Raw genomic sequence first — 14,374 nt, 5'->3', positions numbered from 1 at the left:
ACCAGCATGTACCACCTCGCCTGTATTCAGTATCACATTCCAAATTATCAGGCTGATGCAAATTATTAATTTTTAGCCCCTCCCTCCACGCCCCCTTCCCTCCCCGCTCTTCCATGCCACAGTTACTCTCAGTTCAGTTGCTTATCATTTGAGCTGGTCCCCGGATTGGGTTCCTCTGCCCCTTTCAGCTCACATTCTTTCTCTGGGAACCTGCGTTTTATGTGGCCAATTTTTTCAGTCTCATATAGTTGAGCTCTCTAACTCCTACTGTGAAAGCTGCGATGCATGTTCACCTTTATAAAACTTGCTCTGGAGTTAGTATTCCACCAAGACTTCTTCACAGGCTGGTCAGCATTCTCTGACATTTCAGGTACACAGTGTAAGTAAGTGCTAACAGTCATCTATGCTACACTGCACAAACTGGAAGCACATGCACACTGTAAAAGAACAGTCTGTCAGAAAAATGCCTTCTCTTTTACTTTATTTGGCTTTATTTTGAATTACTTAGAGTAGCATGCGGTCTCTGACATGTCTACTGCCTACAGAAGACAGACCACGTCAATTCTCACGGGAAATAATGCTTTTACATGGGCATTTCACGAGGTCTTGTTACATACTGCCACCACAGTGGTGGCAGATGCCCTTCCTTACGAGCTGGAGGCAAAGCTTCAGTTCTTGGACCATCAGCTGGAGTTTCCTCTTCTAACTGCTTAATCTAGAAGACAAGATATAAAATCACTTCAGTACACACAAGCACATTTCCATAACACAGTTCTTGGTGCCCAGGCAGTAAGCGAAACTGGCCCCTGTTTCTGAAGGGAAGAACCAGCAGTGACCCCGTTGGCTGACAAGACAGGTTCTGTGATTCTCAGTATTCATTTAAACTCAGTAACCGTTGCAGGCTTATATTACCTAATTAAGAAGGAATTTTTAGGAGTAAAAAGCAATGTACATGAGAAATCTTACTTAAAAGGTCATTATTTCCACATAATTCATGTCTACCATTGCAACACTGAACAGACTGCATTCTACTGCTACTTTTGAAAGCCGGCAAGTCCCAAACCACTTCCATTCCAGTCAGCAGGAGCCCCCTATTTCTGCACACCACCAACAGCCCTTCAGATGTTTTCAACACATGTTTCTTGAAGCAGCCTAAGTGCTGGCTGCCACTATGTTAATTCTGGTAAGAGTGCCATGCTACGTATAACCCGACTATCTCTCTACAACTGAATTAAAGAACTACTCTAAAAACATCCAGCTGAATCTCAGTTTAGGTTGGCCAGGAATTAGTCTCGGTTCCCAACTAATGGACGCTTCAAAGATGCAACCAGAAAGTGTCAGAGCTTCGCAGCAGCAGCAGAGGAATTCTCTGGCCATTGATCTCTTCTTTATCCCACTTCAGAATTTCCTTTAGCAAAGCTGCTGCAACAGCCCTGCACTTACTGAAACACAGTTGCAGGTTCAGCTTTAACCTCAAATTCCCTCCACAGTGTTTAAAAACCTGTAACTCCGAGATCTCTGTGTAGGCATTTTAAGTCAAGTGAGTGTTTCACACTGACAAGAGTTCTAACAAATGAAACCGCAGCAGGCATTCAGGTGTTTTCCAAGGACACATCTAAATGTCACACAACATACTTGCGTGCCAAAGAGGCTTTACTTTGCCTTGAGCAAGCACTGACCTCTTTATCCCAGCTTTCCCTCTGCAGCTTCTTCCATTGCTCTCGCTTGGCAAAGTAATCAGGATACATCGCTTTCTCAGAAGGATGCCAGTAATCCAAGCACCATTCAGGAAGCTGTTAAATAATAAAGAAAAAGTTTCATATGCATTGTTTTTACATATTAAATTATATATAGCGCACACACAAAAGAACAAAACGCAATCACTGAAGCCACTATTAAAATGGATAAATAACCCAGGATATAAAGTACTACATAAAAACACCATTTAAGAGCCACCTGACTAGTGTTAGTCTCAAGGCACTACATGGCAGAGGTCAGTACTTTTAATCTTTGTTTCACACATTATCCTAAGTCATGGGAAGACATCATAGTGACTTGCTTCAATCATAGCATCCCAAAAACAAGTCCTAGGTTATCTCTGTTTAACCTCGAAATAATTCCATCTGGTGGAAGAGAAGATCTCATTTCTTCCCTCCTCTCAAAGGCAGCAAGTTAAAGAGATCCTTTTCTCCAACTACTAATTCATTTTCTTTGACAGAGAGAGAACCTTACAGCTCATTTCCACTTGTCTACAACTAATGAAAATTAGTGGCCTTTAAGATTTTGACAATAGTCTGAACTCTAGGATGTCCAGTCAAGAAAAAAAGCAAAATTTAAAATTCTACAGCAGCATATCACTGAATGTTAACATTTTAAAGATAAGAACATTGATTAAAAAAACAAAAAAAAAACAAAAAAAAAACAAACAAAAAAACAAAACAAAAGCCCACCAAAAAAACCCCAAACAGTTCTTAAAAAGGAAAATTAAGATGCTCCAATACCATCATTCATCCAGTGACATTTACACTTCCAGCTTCCTGCTGTGATTCTCATCACTAAGTAAACCTTTTGCTGAACAGAAACAGCAGAGCTGCTAAAAATAAATTTTAAAAAAATCTACACGCACCAAACAACAAATTAAAACCACCGAACAGGCTGAGATCTAAAAACTGCATTTTGTAGCAGCATCCACAGTGGACAGTCACCGATATATCAACAAGCCAAATCCTTGTGACAGCCATTTTGTTGAAGGACAGTTTTAGCTGTCAAACATGGCAAAGAAGAGAGAACGTGAACTAGTTTACATTTCTATATGAAGACTAATTTTGACCATTTATTGCTCAACTGGCATTTTTGCTGTCCAGATTCTATTATCTCTGTTACTGCTAAGGTCCACGACCTTGGCATAAGCTTAAGTCTTCCTCTTCCCTTTTTCACTCCTACGTTCTTTTTTCTACCTCTGATAAGTCTACATCAGATTCTTCTTTTCACGTGGTTTCTTATGCATAAATATCTGACCAGATCTCGTCTTGTGTCAGCACTTTCTTCAGGTTCAGCAGAAAATGGGTGCATGCACTCTCTACGTTAGTATTAACTTCCTGTGATGCATTAAGAGCTGATGCCAAGAAAGCAAAAACATGTGTTTTTCTATGAAACCTGTTTCTTTACTCATAAATAGACAATCTAGTGGGGGAAAGCCTCTATAACTGCCTTAGATTTTAAGAATACCACATCTATTTTTAGGCATACCACCTATCCCACAGTGATGCACAAATACATATATGGCACTACAGCATATGAAGGGAAATTATCAATAGGTTTTACCATTACTCAAAATGCTGGAAGACTGATGGGACTGAGTGAAGAGAAGTCCCCCAACAGCCAAGCCAACCTCTGACAAGACCAGAGAGAAGCCAAGGCTGTGACCAGATGGCATCACAAAGGGTAGCACAGCTTCCTCCACCTTGTTTACTCTCACAGCTCAGCTCCAACCCTTTCACTGTGCCTGCCTGACCCATTGCAGAGCAGCTTCCATTTGGCAGAAAAGCAGATTATTATCTCAGCAAAAAGATGCTGTCTTCAGACAGACCAGCAAATTCCATTTTCATGGATCAGACAAGCAGGACAGCTTCTCCCATGCAAGCAGCAACATGTTCAGCAACAGTAAACTGTTAGAGAAACAATACTGCTGAGTCAATCTGCAGCCCTATGAAAATCTACTTAAAACACTCACTTTCCATTTACTAAAAAGAGTAAGGTAAATACAGTAATATACAATCTGACAGGCCACCTTACCTTGTAGCATTCATATCTCTCATAGGAAGTGCCCCCAGGGGAGTCAGGGAAGATGTATGGCTGAGGATGCTGGTTTGCCCAGAACTCCTCCTCGCCTGCCTTCAGCAGCTCTGTAGCTTTCACCATATCCTTCACATCCTTGTTCTTATCAAATCGTTCTCTCAGGAGGCAGGCAAAGTAGCGGTACTTGTCTCTGCAGACAGAGGTTACACACAGTGAAGTACACGGAAGAAAAAAAAACCTAATCACGTAGAGAAGCAAAGCTTGGCACCATCATCTGTCACCCCTGCGCAAAGATGGGGTTAGGCCAGGGGCCTCTGAGGAGCTCCTGTTCCCAGACTGCCCTTTTCTGCGGCAGGCACAGCAAGTGACCCTAGAGGCTTATTCCTCACCCCTCCAGCCACTCCTGGGCGGAGGGGAGGGAAGAGGACAAAGCCCCACTCAAGCCCAACCCCCCGTCTGGGCGAGGAAGGCCGGCAGAGCAGAGCAGAGCAGGCCAGGCCAGGCCAGGCCAGGCCAGGCGCCGCAGCAAAGTGCGGAGCTGACAGGCCTCCTCCTCTCCCCAGGCCCCCCTCCCTTTCCCTCTCACCGGTAGATGCACCAGGACTCCAGGTGCCGCAGGGATTTCTTATAGAGCCGCAGCACCTTCTGCTGGTGCGTCAGGTAGGCCGCCATAGCCGGCTGCCCTACGCCTCACCTTCGCGCGCGGGGGCTGACGGGAAGGTGGAGGACGACGCCGCGCGCAGGCGCGCCGCTCGCGCTCCCGCCGCCGCCGCCGCCATGAGCCGCGCCAAGTTCATCGGTGAGGGGGGAGCGGAGGCGGGTCGGGGGGGCTGCGGACCCGGTGTGGCCGGTCGCCTCGCCCCAGGTCCCTCCGCACCTCGCCCGGTGCCGGGCTGGGGGAGCCCCGCCGCCCCGCTCCGCGAGGGGCCGAGCGCGGTGGGCGGGGGCCGCTGTGGTGAGAGGGCCCGCTCCTCGCCCGGGGCTGGGCACGCTCTGCGGTCCCTGTCGGTGTCCCCGGGGCCGGGGCGCGGGCTGGGCTGCCTGGGAGCCTGCGAGAAGAGTTTGGGGACGTTTCTGCCGTGGCTGGGGGCTTCCCGCAGGGCCCGGGGGGGGCGGCTGCGCGGCTCCTCGTGCTCACCCCTGAGCTCGGGGGTTTGTGGCCGCTCCTCATCCCCTTTTTGGCGTTGGCGCGTTAGTTGCGGTGGTTTGCGGTGGTACGGACTTGGCTTGGGTGGAAACGTCGGTGTTCCCGGGGAACTCGGCGGGACACATGAAATAACTGGGGAAGGTCGGTTCAGATCGAAGCTTTATGTGTGGTGGAGCAGCCTGATACTACCTTGGAAAATGTCCTTGGCACTAGAAACGCGGGCTGTGGCGGCCGCGGTTGTTCGTGGAGCCGGTGCTTCAGCCCTTGTGTGCGGGGCCGTGGCTCGGGGGCAGCCTCGGGAGCCGGGCAGGGAGGGCAGCGCTGGGGCTGGGGCTGCGGCTGCTGTAGGCGGTGACCGCATTGCAGGTGATCTTGTTCTTGGGGCTGGATGGCCGTGGGCAGTAGCAGGGAAAAGAGGCAGCTTTGAGGCAGCCTGCTGCTTCTCCCACCCGTGTGAAGGTTGTACGTGAGATGCTGCGTTTTTGATTCCCCGTTACTGCTTGTTGGCAGAGATAAATTTGTATTTTAGTGTGAAAAGCAGAATTGCAAGAAACAGTATATGTGTATTAGCTTTGGTGATTATAAGGGTGTGCCTTACACACTCGTAGAATAAATGTAGAGTTGTGCTGAAAGCCAGAATTTTATTTTTCTGTCACTGCATCAAAAAGCAGTGTGGCCAGCAGGTCGAGGGAGGTGATTCTGCCCCTTTACTCTGCTCTCATGAGGCCCCACCTGCAGTACTGCGTTCAGTTCTGGGGCCCCCAACAGAAGAAGGACATGGAACTGTTGGAGCGAGTCCAGAGGAGGGCCACGAAGATGATGAGAGGGCTGGAGCACCTCTCCTATGAAGACAGGCTGAGAGAGTTGGGGCTGTTCAGCCTGGAGAAGAGAAGGCTCCGAGGAGACCTCATAGCAGCCTTCCAGTACCTGAAGGGGCCTCCAGGAAAGCAGGAAAGGGGCTTTTTATGAGGGCAAGTAGTGACAGGATGAGGGGTAATGGTTTTAAACTGAAAGAGGGTAGATTTAGATTAGATATTGGGAAGAAATTCTTTACTGTGAGGGTAGAGAGACACTGGAACGGGTTGCCCAGAGAAGCTGTGGATGCCCCCTCCCTGGCAGTGTTCAAGGCCAGGTTGGATGGGGCTTTGAGCAACCTGGTCTAGTGGAAGGTGTCCCTGCCTGTGGCAGGGGGATTGGAACTAGATGATCTTTAAGGTCCCTTCCAACCCAAACCATTCTATGATTCTAGTAAGGAGTAAGCTCTCAAGTTATGTAAGTAAACTTATGCTTAAGCTTTATACGGCCTGTCAATGTGGTAGTCGAGGACTACTAAGATATGCTTTCCAATGTCTTCCCTAGTTGGCGGCTTATGTTCAGAATGAAATGTAGAGCGACTATAACATCTAATTTCTATACTGTTTTTTCATAGACATTGGTGTTAACCTGACAGATCCTATGTTAAGAGGAATCTACAGGGGAACACAAAAACATCAAGGTAAATGTTTCTTTGTATCTGCTGAAAGAAAGGATCCCTCTTGTTCAAATGGAAGCCTCTTTGCAGAAAGTGAGGTTAGAATATTTTTTTCTCTTCAGAAATTGGATGCTTATCCTTTACTGTGGCTTGAAGAAGAAAGTGTGATAAAAGAAATTAGACGTTCTAAGCAAAACATATTCTTTTCTCTGAAATGCTATTAAGTTGTCATACACGTAACTGCTTCTAGAGCAAAATGGAAAATTGCTGATGTATTTATGTTAGGATTACATGGAAGAAGCTGATCTGAGAATTACGAACAATAATGGTCAAAGTATTGCATTGCTGAATCGTAGTTACTAATTATAACTGATGCTTTTTTGCTCTCATGGCATTTTGATATAGATGTAAAAAGAGAGTCTACTAAGTATGTGAAAAACTTCTGTTGACTTCTTGTATTTAAATTGGATCTTCTGTTATTGCATTTTGTAATTGTCTTGTAAAGATTAATCGAGTGTGGTTTAAAGATTGTTCATGATAGGCATTTTGACTGCATGAAAGTGATTTTTAGTTGAAAAGGAGTTAAATTATACTGTAAAACCTTAACTTCAATTTATGACATTTTTATGAACTTTCACAGATGACTTTTTGGATGTGGTAGAGAGAGCAGTCAAAGTTGGCGTTAAAAAGGTAATTTCTTCTAATTAAATTTCTTTAATGTTTTAAACTTTTTTAATACTTTGCTTTTTAGTGCTCAGTATTAAACGGTTCTGGAACTTGCAATGGAAAATGCAGTAACTTTCTTCAATAGCATAAAGCAAAAGTGTTCTGTGCAGAGCATTGTCTTTCATTTGCACAGATCATTAGATGCTGATTATTTTAAGTTCAGTGGTATCATATGTGATATGTGTGGAGTTTCTTTTGTACAGTTTCAACAGGAAGATGTTCTCTTCTGACCTACTGCAATCAACTAGCGCATAATTTTCAATGTTAGTTGTATTATAGGCAGACACTCCAGTCATCTTGTATCCTGTTACTGCTACAGATCGAAATTCAAAAACTCTTCTGATAGTGATCCTTCAGATATTTCTGTATGGAACGGAAATTGGTGATTGCAGAAGAGCTGGGAGTGCCCATAAATTCTTACAGTTGAGACATCTGAATGTCTGCTAGTCTAGAGCACAAGTCTTATGAGGAGAGGCTGAGGGAACTGGGGTTGTTTAGTCTGGAGAAAAGGAGGCTCAGGGGAGACTTGTCGCTCTCTACAAGTACCTGAAAGGAGGTTGTAGTGAGGAGGGTGCTAGTCTCTTCTCCCAAGTAACAAGCAACAGGATGAGAGGAAACGGCCTCAAGTTGCGCCAGGGGAGGTTTAGATTAGACATCAGGAAAAATTTCTTCACCGAAAGGGTTGTCAAGCATTGGAACAGGCTGCCCAGGGAAGTGGTGGAGTCACCATCCCTGGAGGTATTTAAAAGACGTGTAGATGTGGTGCTTAGGGACATGGTTTAGTGGTGGACTTGGCAGTGCTAGGTTAATGGTTGGACTCAATGATCTTAAAGGTCCTTTCCAACCAAAACAATTCAATGATTTATTATGAGCAAGTTTGTAACTCTTAGCTTGAAATCGGTGTTTTCAGCACTGGACCACACTTGTTTAGTTATAATAGTCCAGCCTGCCTGTATCTCTCTAAACTGAATAAATTGTCAAGACAAAAATACAAATTAAAAGAGAATACAATGCACACTGTCATGAACTGTTCTACTGCACTAATAAGGCTGGTGGAGTAGAAATAAAGAAATAAACCCTCCTCTACAAGAGGAACAGACATCTCAGAAGTTTGCTGAAAGGCTCTCGTCTGAAGAGTGGGAAATAAACTGGGAGACCCAAAAAAAACCTCTAGTGATGGAAAAGTTACCACACTGCTGCAGCAAATACAGAATCACAGTCACTTTTACTGTGTGTATATGTGCTGTATAAGTACTATTTAATCTTTACACCACCCTCTGAAAGTAAGTGGCAATTTTCCTATTTTATCATGAAAAAGTTAACCAGCCAATCTATTTTTTAAGACGCACAGTGGATTCAGAAATGGAATTCAGGGGTTCTGTGTCCTTAGCTATGTTTTCAGTCTTGCTACTGGCCTGTACAGCGTCAGAAGTCTATTACATCCCAGATTGTTTCTACTTGCTTAGAAGCTTAATCTATCTATTTGAAAATACTTCTGTTTTTCCATATAGCTGCTGATTTATGGTAGTTTTTTGTGACGTTTTGCCCTGTGCTGTATGTACACTGAGCCAGTTTCAGCTTAACTTATTTTCATTGTGATGCTGTTGGGATGTGTCCGTGTCTAACAGAGCATACTGCAGAAATGTCTGACTTGGTGCTTACCGAGCCTGGTATGTAGCATGTGTAGGGGTAAGAGTTGTTCAAAAGCAGCGGAATCATGATTTATTAGGACCTAGGGGGCAAGATCCTGCAAGTGGTGGTGCAAAAAACACTGTAAGCAACAATTCTGGTGAATAACCTTTGATCTTAAGGTAAAAATAAAAGATTGGAGCCAGAAATTCTTAAATTTGTAATCCTGACTCCGATACGGATGCCTTGGTTGGTTGGTTTATCTACTTACTGACTCATGTCCTGTTTTGGGTGTTTGGTAGCTTTTAGTTTCTCCACCTGTAAGACAGGGAGAATGTTTCTGAATACAATTTCTTGAATGCAAATAAAGTTGCTTGAGTCATGGTCTAATGAAGTTAATATTGCTGCAAATGGAATTATTTTACTCATTTAATGGTTTAAATACTTAGCATAGAAGATACTTGATAAAGAAAAAAAATCAGGGTTTGATACCTAGTGTATTTACTAGCTCCTGAGGACCACTGAGGTTATTGATTTATGAAATTTTGTCATATATACATTAGTAACTGTCTTCTGATGTTCTCTGTCTAGGTTTTTACTTATATCTGACTGCTTTCTTGAACATTCTGTTTGATGTTCAAAGAACATACTTGCTGACAATACTTTTCTTCTAAGTTTTTGATTACAGGGGGGAGTCTACAAGATAGCAAAGATGCGTTGCAGCTGGCACAGACAAATGGTATTTCCACTTAAAACTTATGTTGTCAGTCAAAAATAGAACCTTCTCCATTCTCAGAATTGAGTCCAAAAGGACCTGCCCCTGGAGGTGTCTACAGAATCTCAGATTAAAATGAGAAGCGATGTTTCAGAATGGGATGAGTGCGTTGTGTATGTTTGTGCGTTGCTCTTTAGATCCCTGGGTGTTGGAAGGAATCAGTCTTTCCTGTAGTTTCTATTTCTAGATAACAATAGAAATTACAGGAAATTTCTGGAATAAAAATCCTGTTACAAGGCTCTCTTCCAGAAATAAGATGGAATGCTTATATGGTTTTTGGTGAGGTTTTGTTTGGTTTTTAGTTACCAATCTATCATGACCAGCTTGAACAAAAGTATCTTTATGGTTCTCCTAGCTTTCCTTTTCTTTCTGTGAAGAGGCAAATATCATTCCACTAATTACTTAAATATGTATTTGAACTAAAACACATATTAAAGTATTGTTTATGAACAGAACCACAGAATAATTTAGGTTGGAATGAACCTGAGGAGTTAATTTGGTCCAGCCCAATCCAACTCCTCACCTCTGTCAAAGCAGGACTAGCATGATGGAAATCGCGTGCTGTCTGCAAATCTTACAGCTGAGGGTAACAATGCATTTTGAACGAGATGTATTTCTAGATGATCTCAAGAGGTCTCTTCCAGTGTCAACAATTTGTTGAGGGCTTCTCCAGGATAATTCAGCTTTGAGTTGCAGTTTTGAAGTATACTAAATAATGCGTACTCAAAAGCAACACATGCGCACACCCTCAGTGGAGATAACTGTCTTAACACTTCTAAAGCAGAAAATATCAGTGTAATAAAATCATCACCATGATAAAGATGTTCAAAAAGGGAGTTTTCTTTTCAAATTATGAGCAACGAAAAAAGCCCAGATGAAGATACTGTCCATACCTTACATAAATTTTCTTTTTTTCTTAAAACCTTCTAATACTGTCTTGCTTTAGACATGTTTTACAGTACAGTTGGCTGTCATCCTACCCGCTGTGGAGAATTTGAGCAGAGTAGCCCTGAACAGTATTTATCTGAATTAAAAAATCTGATTGAAAAAAATAAGACAAAGGTAATAGCAGTTGGAGAATGTGGCTTAGGTAAGTGTTATCTTAGTACTTCAATTTTTTTTTTCCTAGAGATATGTTAAAAAATCCTGAAACACTCAGTGGGTTTTTTGTTCTTTCTGTTTGTAGATTTTGATAGATTAGAATTTTGCCCAAAGGACATCCAACTCAAGTAAGAACCTTTTGATGACTATAAATTGACTTGTAACAATTTACAGGAGTGTTTTCTATCTTGTGTTCTGCCAGGTAATGTTTTGTCAGGTATAGACCTGCAATTTGCAGGATTGGCTCTGGGTTTTTTGGGCAGAAATGGGACTTTAAAGAAAGATGCCTACATTCAAGTAGTGCTATGTGCTAAATTTTGCCACCTGCCTGGTGTTGACTTAGCATGTCGTTTTCTGTAAAACTGATCAGAATTTGTGGGTTTCTGGGTGTGACATATTCATTCTTGCTAATACTCAAGAACTCTTAGAGACTCATGAGGAGAATAACATAACTGTAGCGTGCGAAAGAAGAATTGGGTTATTATTGAAAGGCATAGGGAAGGGGACAGAACTGTCAAAAAGGGTAAGTCAGCAGTGGAAAAAATAAGCTTTTAGTAAGAGAGGTGTTAGCTGGTGGCAGATAATTGAGAGCTGATGAAAAAGGTAATCTCAGGAGCTGGAGAGATCTGTGTTTTGAAGTAATATATGCAGCATAGATACTGAATGGAAAGAAGCTAGCTCAGCCCCTATCATCAGCTTGCATTCTTGTACTGAGAACTCTTGTCTACAGAGGGAACTGACTGAAAGATATAAGTGATAAATTCAAATAAGATGAGTGTTTAATGAACTGCGCTTGCATGTTACTGTTCTGAGTAAATTAGTCACTGGGGGGCAGTGGTTAGTTGTGTGTTTTTCTACTTGCCACATGTTAGCATTAGGTAGAGTTAATTTCTTCATAATGCTACAGTCATACAGTAAAATACTCAGCAAAGTGGACAGAACTCTTTCCTGGGAATTCAGTGCACAGTTCAGCAAAGCACATCATGGAGCATAACCTGTTTCTTTTCTGTGGCAAACTAAAACACTGATGGAGTATCATATTTTAAGATCGTTACTGCCTTGATGTTACTGAGAGGAAAAAAAGATCTGATTTTCCTTATCTGATGGACTGCAGCTGAAGACCTGCAGTGAAAAACTTATAATCAGGTGTGCTGAAATTGGCTTGTGAGGAAAGAGGTGACAGGGTGGAACAGAAATTACTTGTAAAGTGGTAGGTGATTCCTTTCTAATTCATGTTGATAATGACAGAAAGTCTTTATGTGAGGTATTTCAGTAAATCATATGAAATACATAAATCTAGTTTCTAAGAGAGCTATTGAGAGCCCTTGCCAGAAGTTGGAGTTGGAAGGAGGTGATTGATGAAAAAACAGAAAGCGAGAAATATGAGGGAGTGAAGAACATAGAATCATAGAATAGTTTGGATTGGAAGAAACCTTTAAAGGTCATCTAGTCCAACCCTCCTGCTATGAACAGGGACATCTTCAACTCCATCAGGTTGCTTAGAGCCCCGTCCAACCCGACCTTGAGTGTTTCCAGGGATGGGGTATCTACCACCTCTCTGGGCAACCTGTTCCAGTGTCTCACCACTTTTCTTTCTTATATCTAGTCTAAATCTACCCTCTTTTAGTTTAAAACCATTACCCCTTGTCCTATCGCAACAGGCCCTGCTAAAAATTGTCCCCATCTTTCTTATAAGCCCTGTTCAAGTATTGAAAGGCTGCTATAAGGTCTCCCTGGAGCCTTCTCTTCTCCAGGCTGAACAACCCCAACTCTCTCAGCCTTTCCTCATGGGAGAAGTGCTCCAGCCCTCTGATCATTTTTGTGGCTCTCCTCTGGACCCGCTCCAACAAGTCCATGCATTTCCTAAAGAAATATTGAAAGCCTCAAGGACAGATGCCTGCAAACACTGTTTGTAAAGACTGTATTTTCTAAATGGACAGCATTCCCTGACCTTCATCCTTCACATGTTTGTGAAACATAGTCAAGGTTTGGGGTTGTTTTAATTTCTGCTAATTGAATGCTATGGAGTTAGAGACAGTCTGGCTTTCATGACCTTTAGCAAACTGGATGGCGAGTTCTTCAAACTAATATTCAATGTATGCTTGATAAATGAACTGAAAATAAGGAAGGCAAAGTGTGAAATGCATGGAGGCAGTTAACCGGTTTTCAGCTGATCCATAGTTCAGGTGGTGTGGCAGTCACTAGGACAGCTAGCAAGCAGCTGCAGAGTTACCCTGTGGAAGAGAAGTATGGCAGTTTCCCAGTGGGTAGTATCTGAGCCTGACCTCTGTTTTGTTTAATGTTTAATCATCGTTTTCTAGTTCATTATGCTGTGTTTTCCTCTGGATAATTTTTGCCTGTAAAATGAATGTTATTTTTACTCTGTTTCTTGGATTGAAAAGCTAATAAAGATGAAATTCCTTTGTTGAAGCAGACCTAAGAACTTCTTTTGTCACAATTTTTCTCCACTCTCATAACTTTTCCAACAGAAAATGGTGATTCGAATAGTAGTTAGATGAAGGTACTGCCTTCATATTATGGTGAAGGTCACATTATAAATGGACTGATAAGTATATAGAAGTTTCACTTCTGCTGGAGGGGTTTGTGAGGCTCAGCAAAGTGGGAAACAGGAGTTTTCTTAACCAAATTGGAGGGGGTGAACAAAGTCGCATGCACTGTTATTCATACATGAATCCAGAACTGTTTGGAGATCATCTACTTCAGCAAGGCCAATTTGCTTCAGCTCCGTTAGTGTCTCAATCTCAAACCTGAAAATACCACAGCATTTGAACATTATAGTCAAAACTAAACCTGCAAACAACCATGCAGAAATGTTTTCGAACTTCTTTATTGAGAAGCAACATAGAAACAGCATATATTGAATGACTGTCTATTCACCCAAAAGAAAAAGGTTGTTCCTTAAGCCCTGGAACTAGTAAGGTTCGGTTTCCTACTGACTTCTTTTGTTACCGTTCTGGTCATTGTATGTCTGGTGTCTTCATGCTTTTCCAGGGTTTCTTTTTCCTTTTATTTTTTTTTTTTCTTTCCTCCTCCAAGAACTTCCCCATCCACCTCCCCACCTCCCCTTTCTCTTTGACAGGGCAAGTAGCAGCATGTGTTAGGCTTCATTGCTAGGAATGAAAGAAGGTTGAGTTGCCTTTCCATTTGTAGGGGCACTAAACTTGGTACTTTCAAGACCACTATACTTCTCCACTTCAGACTGAAACTGGCAGTAGCTTACTTACGGGACTTACTTGCAGCTCAGTCTCTAAACCTCATTTCCTTATGAAACAAGTCTTCTGTTTAAAAAAAACCCACCAATAATCAAGCAATTGTAGCTATTTAACCGCAAGAGCAATCACGAGTTGCAACTAAATTTATATTTAGTCAAACAAGCTAAACTAAGCACAGTACCTAGACTACAAAGAAGATTCAAAGTGGGTGTAATTGATTCTCCTGAATTTTCATGTCAGTTTTTAACGTTACAGACCATTTCTGTTCCATATGTTTTATCTCAAAGATCTGCACTGGGAAGGTAACTGGGAAGGTAACAGGAAGGTAACTTCTATCAGAGACACATCAACCTGTAATATACAGAAAATAGTGAAAATTGCAGAAAACAAAATGACCAGTTGCATTGTCTTTTTTAAATTGTATTTATTATTTATATGTCAGGAAAATGTAAATCAAACTAATGATTTGCTGCCACTTTCTCCTGATTGATACG

The 14,374-nt window shown here is 42.4% G+C and overlaps 2 protein-coding genes across 5 annotated transcripts in view; one reads left to right on the top strand and one right to left on the bottom strand.

Moving 5' to 3' along the window:
- Nucleotides 1-468: 468 nt before the first annotated feature.
- On the bottom strand, nt 469-4,516 carry NDUFB9 (NADH:ubiquinone oxidoreductase subunit B9). Its single transcript, XM_068396239.1, has 4 exons — nt 4,385-4,516; nt 3,796-3,988; nt 1,680-1,793; nt 469-715 (listed from the first exon to the last, which is right to left on the bottom strand). Exons 1-4 carry the CDS (start codon nt 4,468-4,470, stop codon nt 584-586), a joined length of 525 nt encoding a protein of 174 aa, XP_068252340.1. The 5' UTR covers nt 4,471-4,516; the 3' UTR covers nt 469-583.
- Nucleotides 4,495-14,374, top strand: part of TATDN1 (TatD DNase domain containing 1) — an 18,031-nt gene continuing 8,151 nt past the window's right edge. Inside the window, exons 1-6 of one of the 4 annotated variants that reach the window (XM_068396235.1) lie at nt 4,495-4,597; nt 6,375-6,440; nt 7,057-7,106; nt 9,447-9,510; nt 10,493-10,636; nt 10,733-10,775. In XM_068396235.1, the coding sequence (XP_068252336.1) occupies nt 4,576-4,597; nt 6,375-6,440; nt 7,057-7,106; nt 9,447-9,510; nt 10,493-10,636; nt 10,733-10,775 (389 nt within the window). In that variant the 5' untranslated portion in view covers nt 4,495-4,575. Of the gene's footprint in view, nt 4,598-4,676; nt 4,754-5,018; nt 5,087-6,374; nt 6,441-7,056; nt 7,107-9,446; nt 9,511-10,492; nt 10,637-10,732; nt 10,776-14,374 lie in introns of those variants that run through there. The other 3 variants (XM_068396236.1, XM_068396237.1, XM_068396238.1) reach the window with 3 other exon arrangements.

Source organism: Nyctibius grandis, chromosome 3, assembly GCF_013368605.1.
Source record: "Nyctibius grandis isolate bNycGra1 chromosome 3, bNycGra1.pri, whole genome shotgun sequence".
In the NCBI taxonomy this organism is placed as follows: Eukaryota; Metazoa; Chordata; class Aves; order Nyctibiiformes; family Nyctibiidae; genus Nyctibius; species Nyctibius grandis.
Note: the sequence above shows the minus strand (reverse complement) of the source record. Positions and strands in the feature narration are given on the sequence as shown.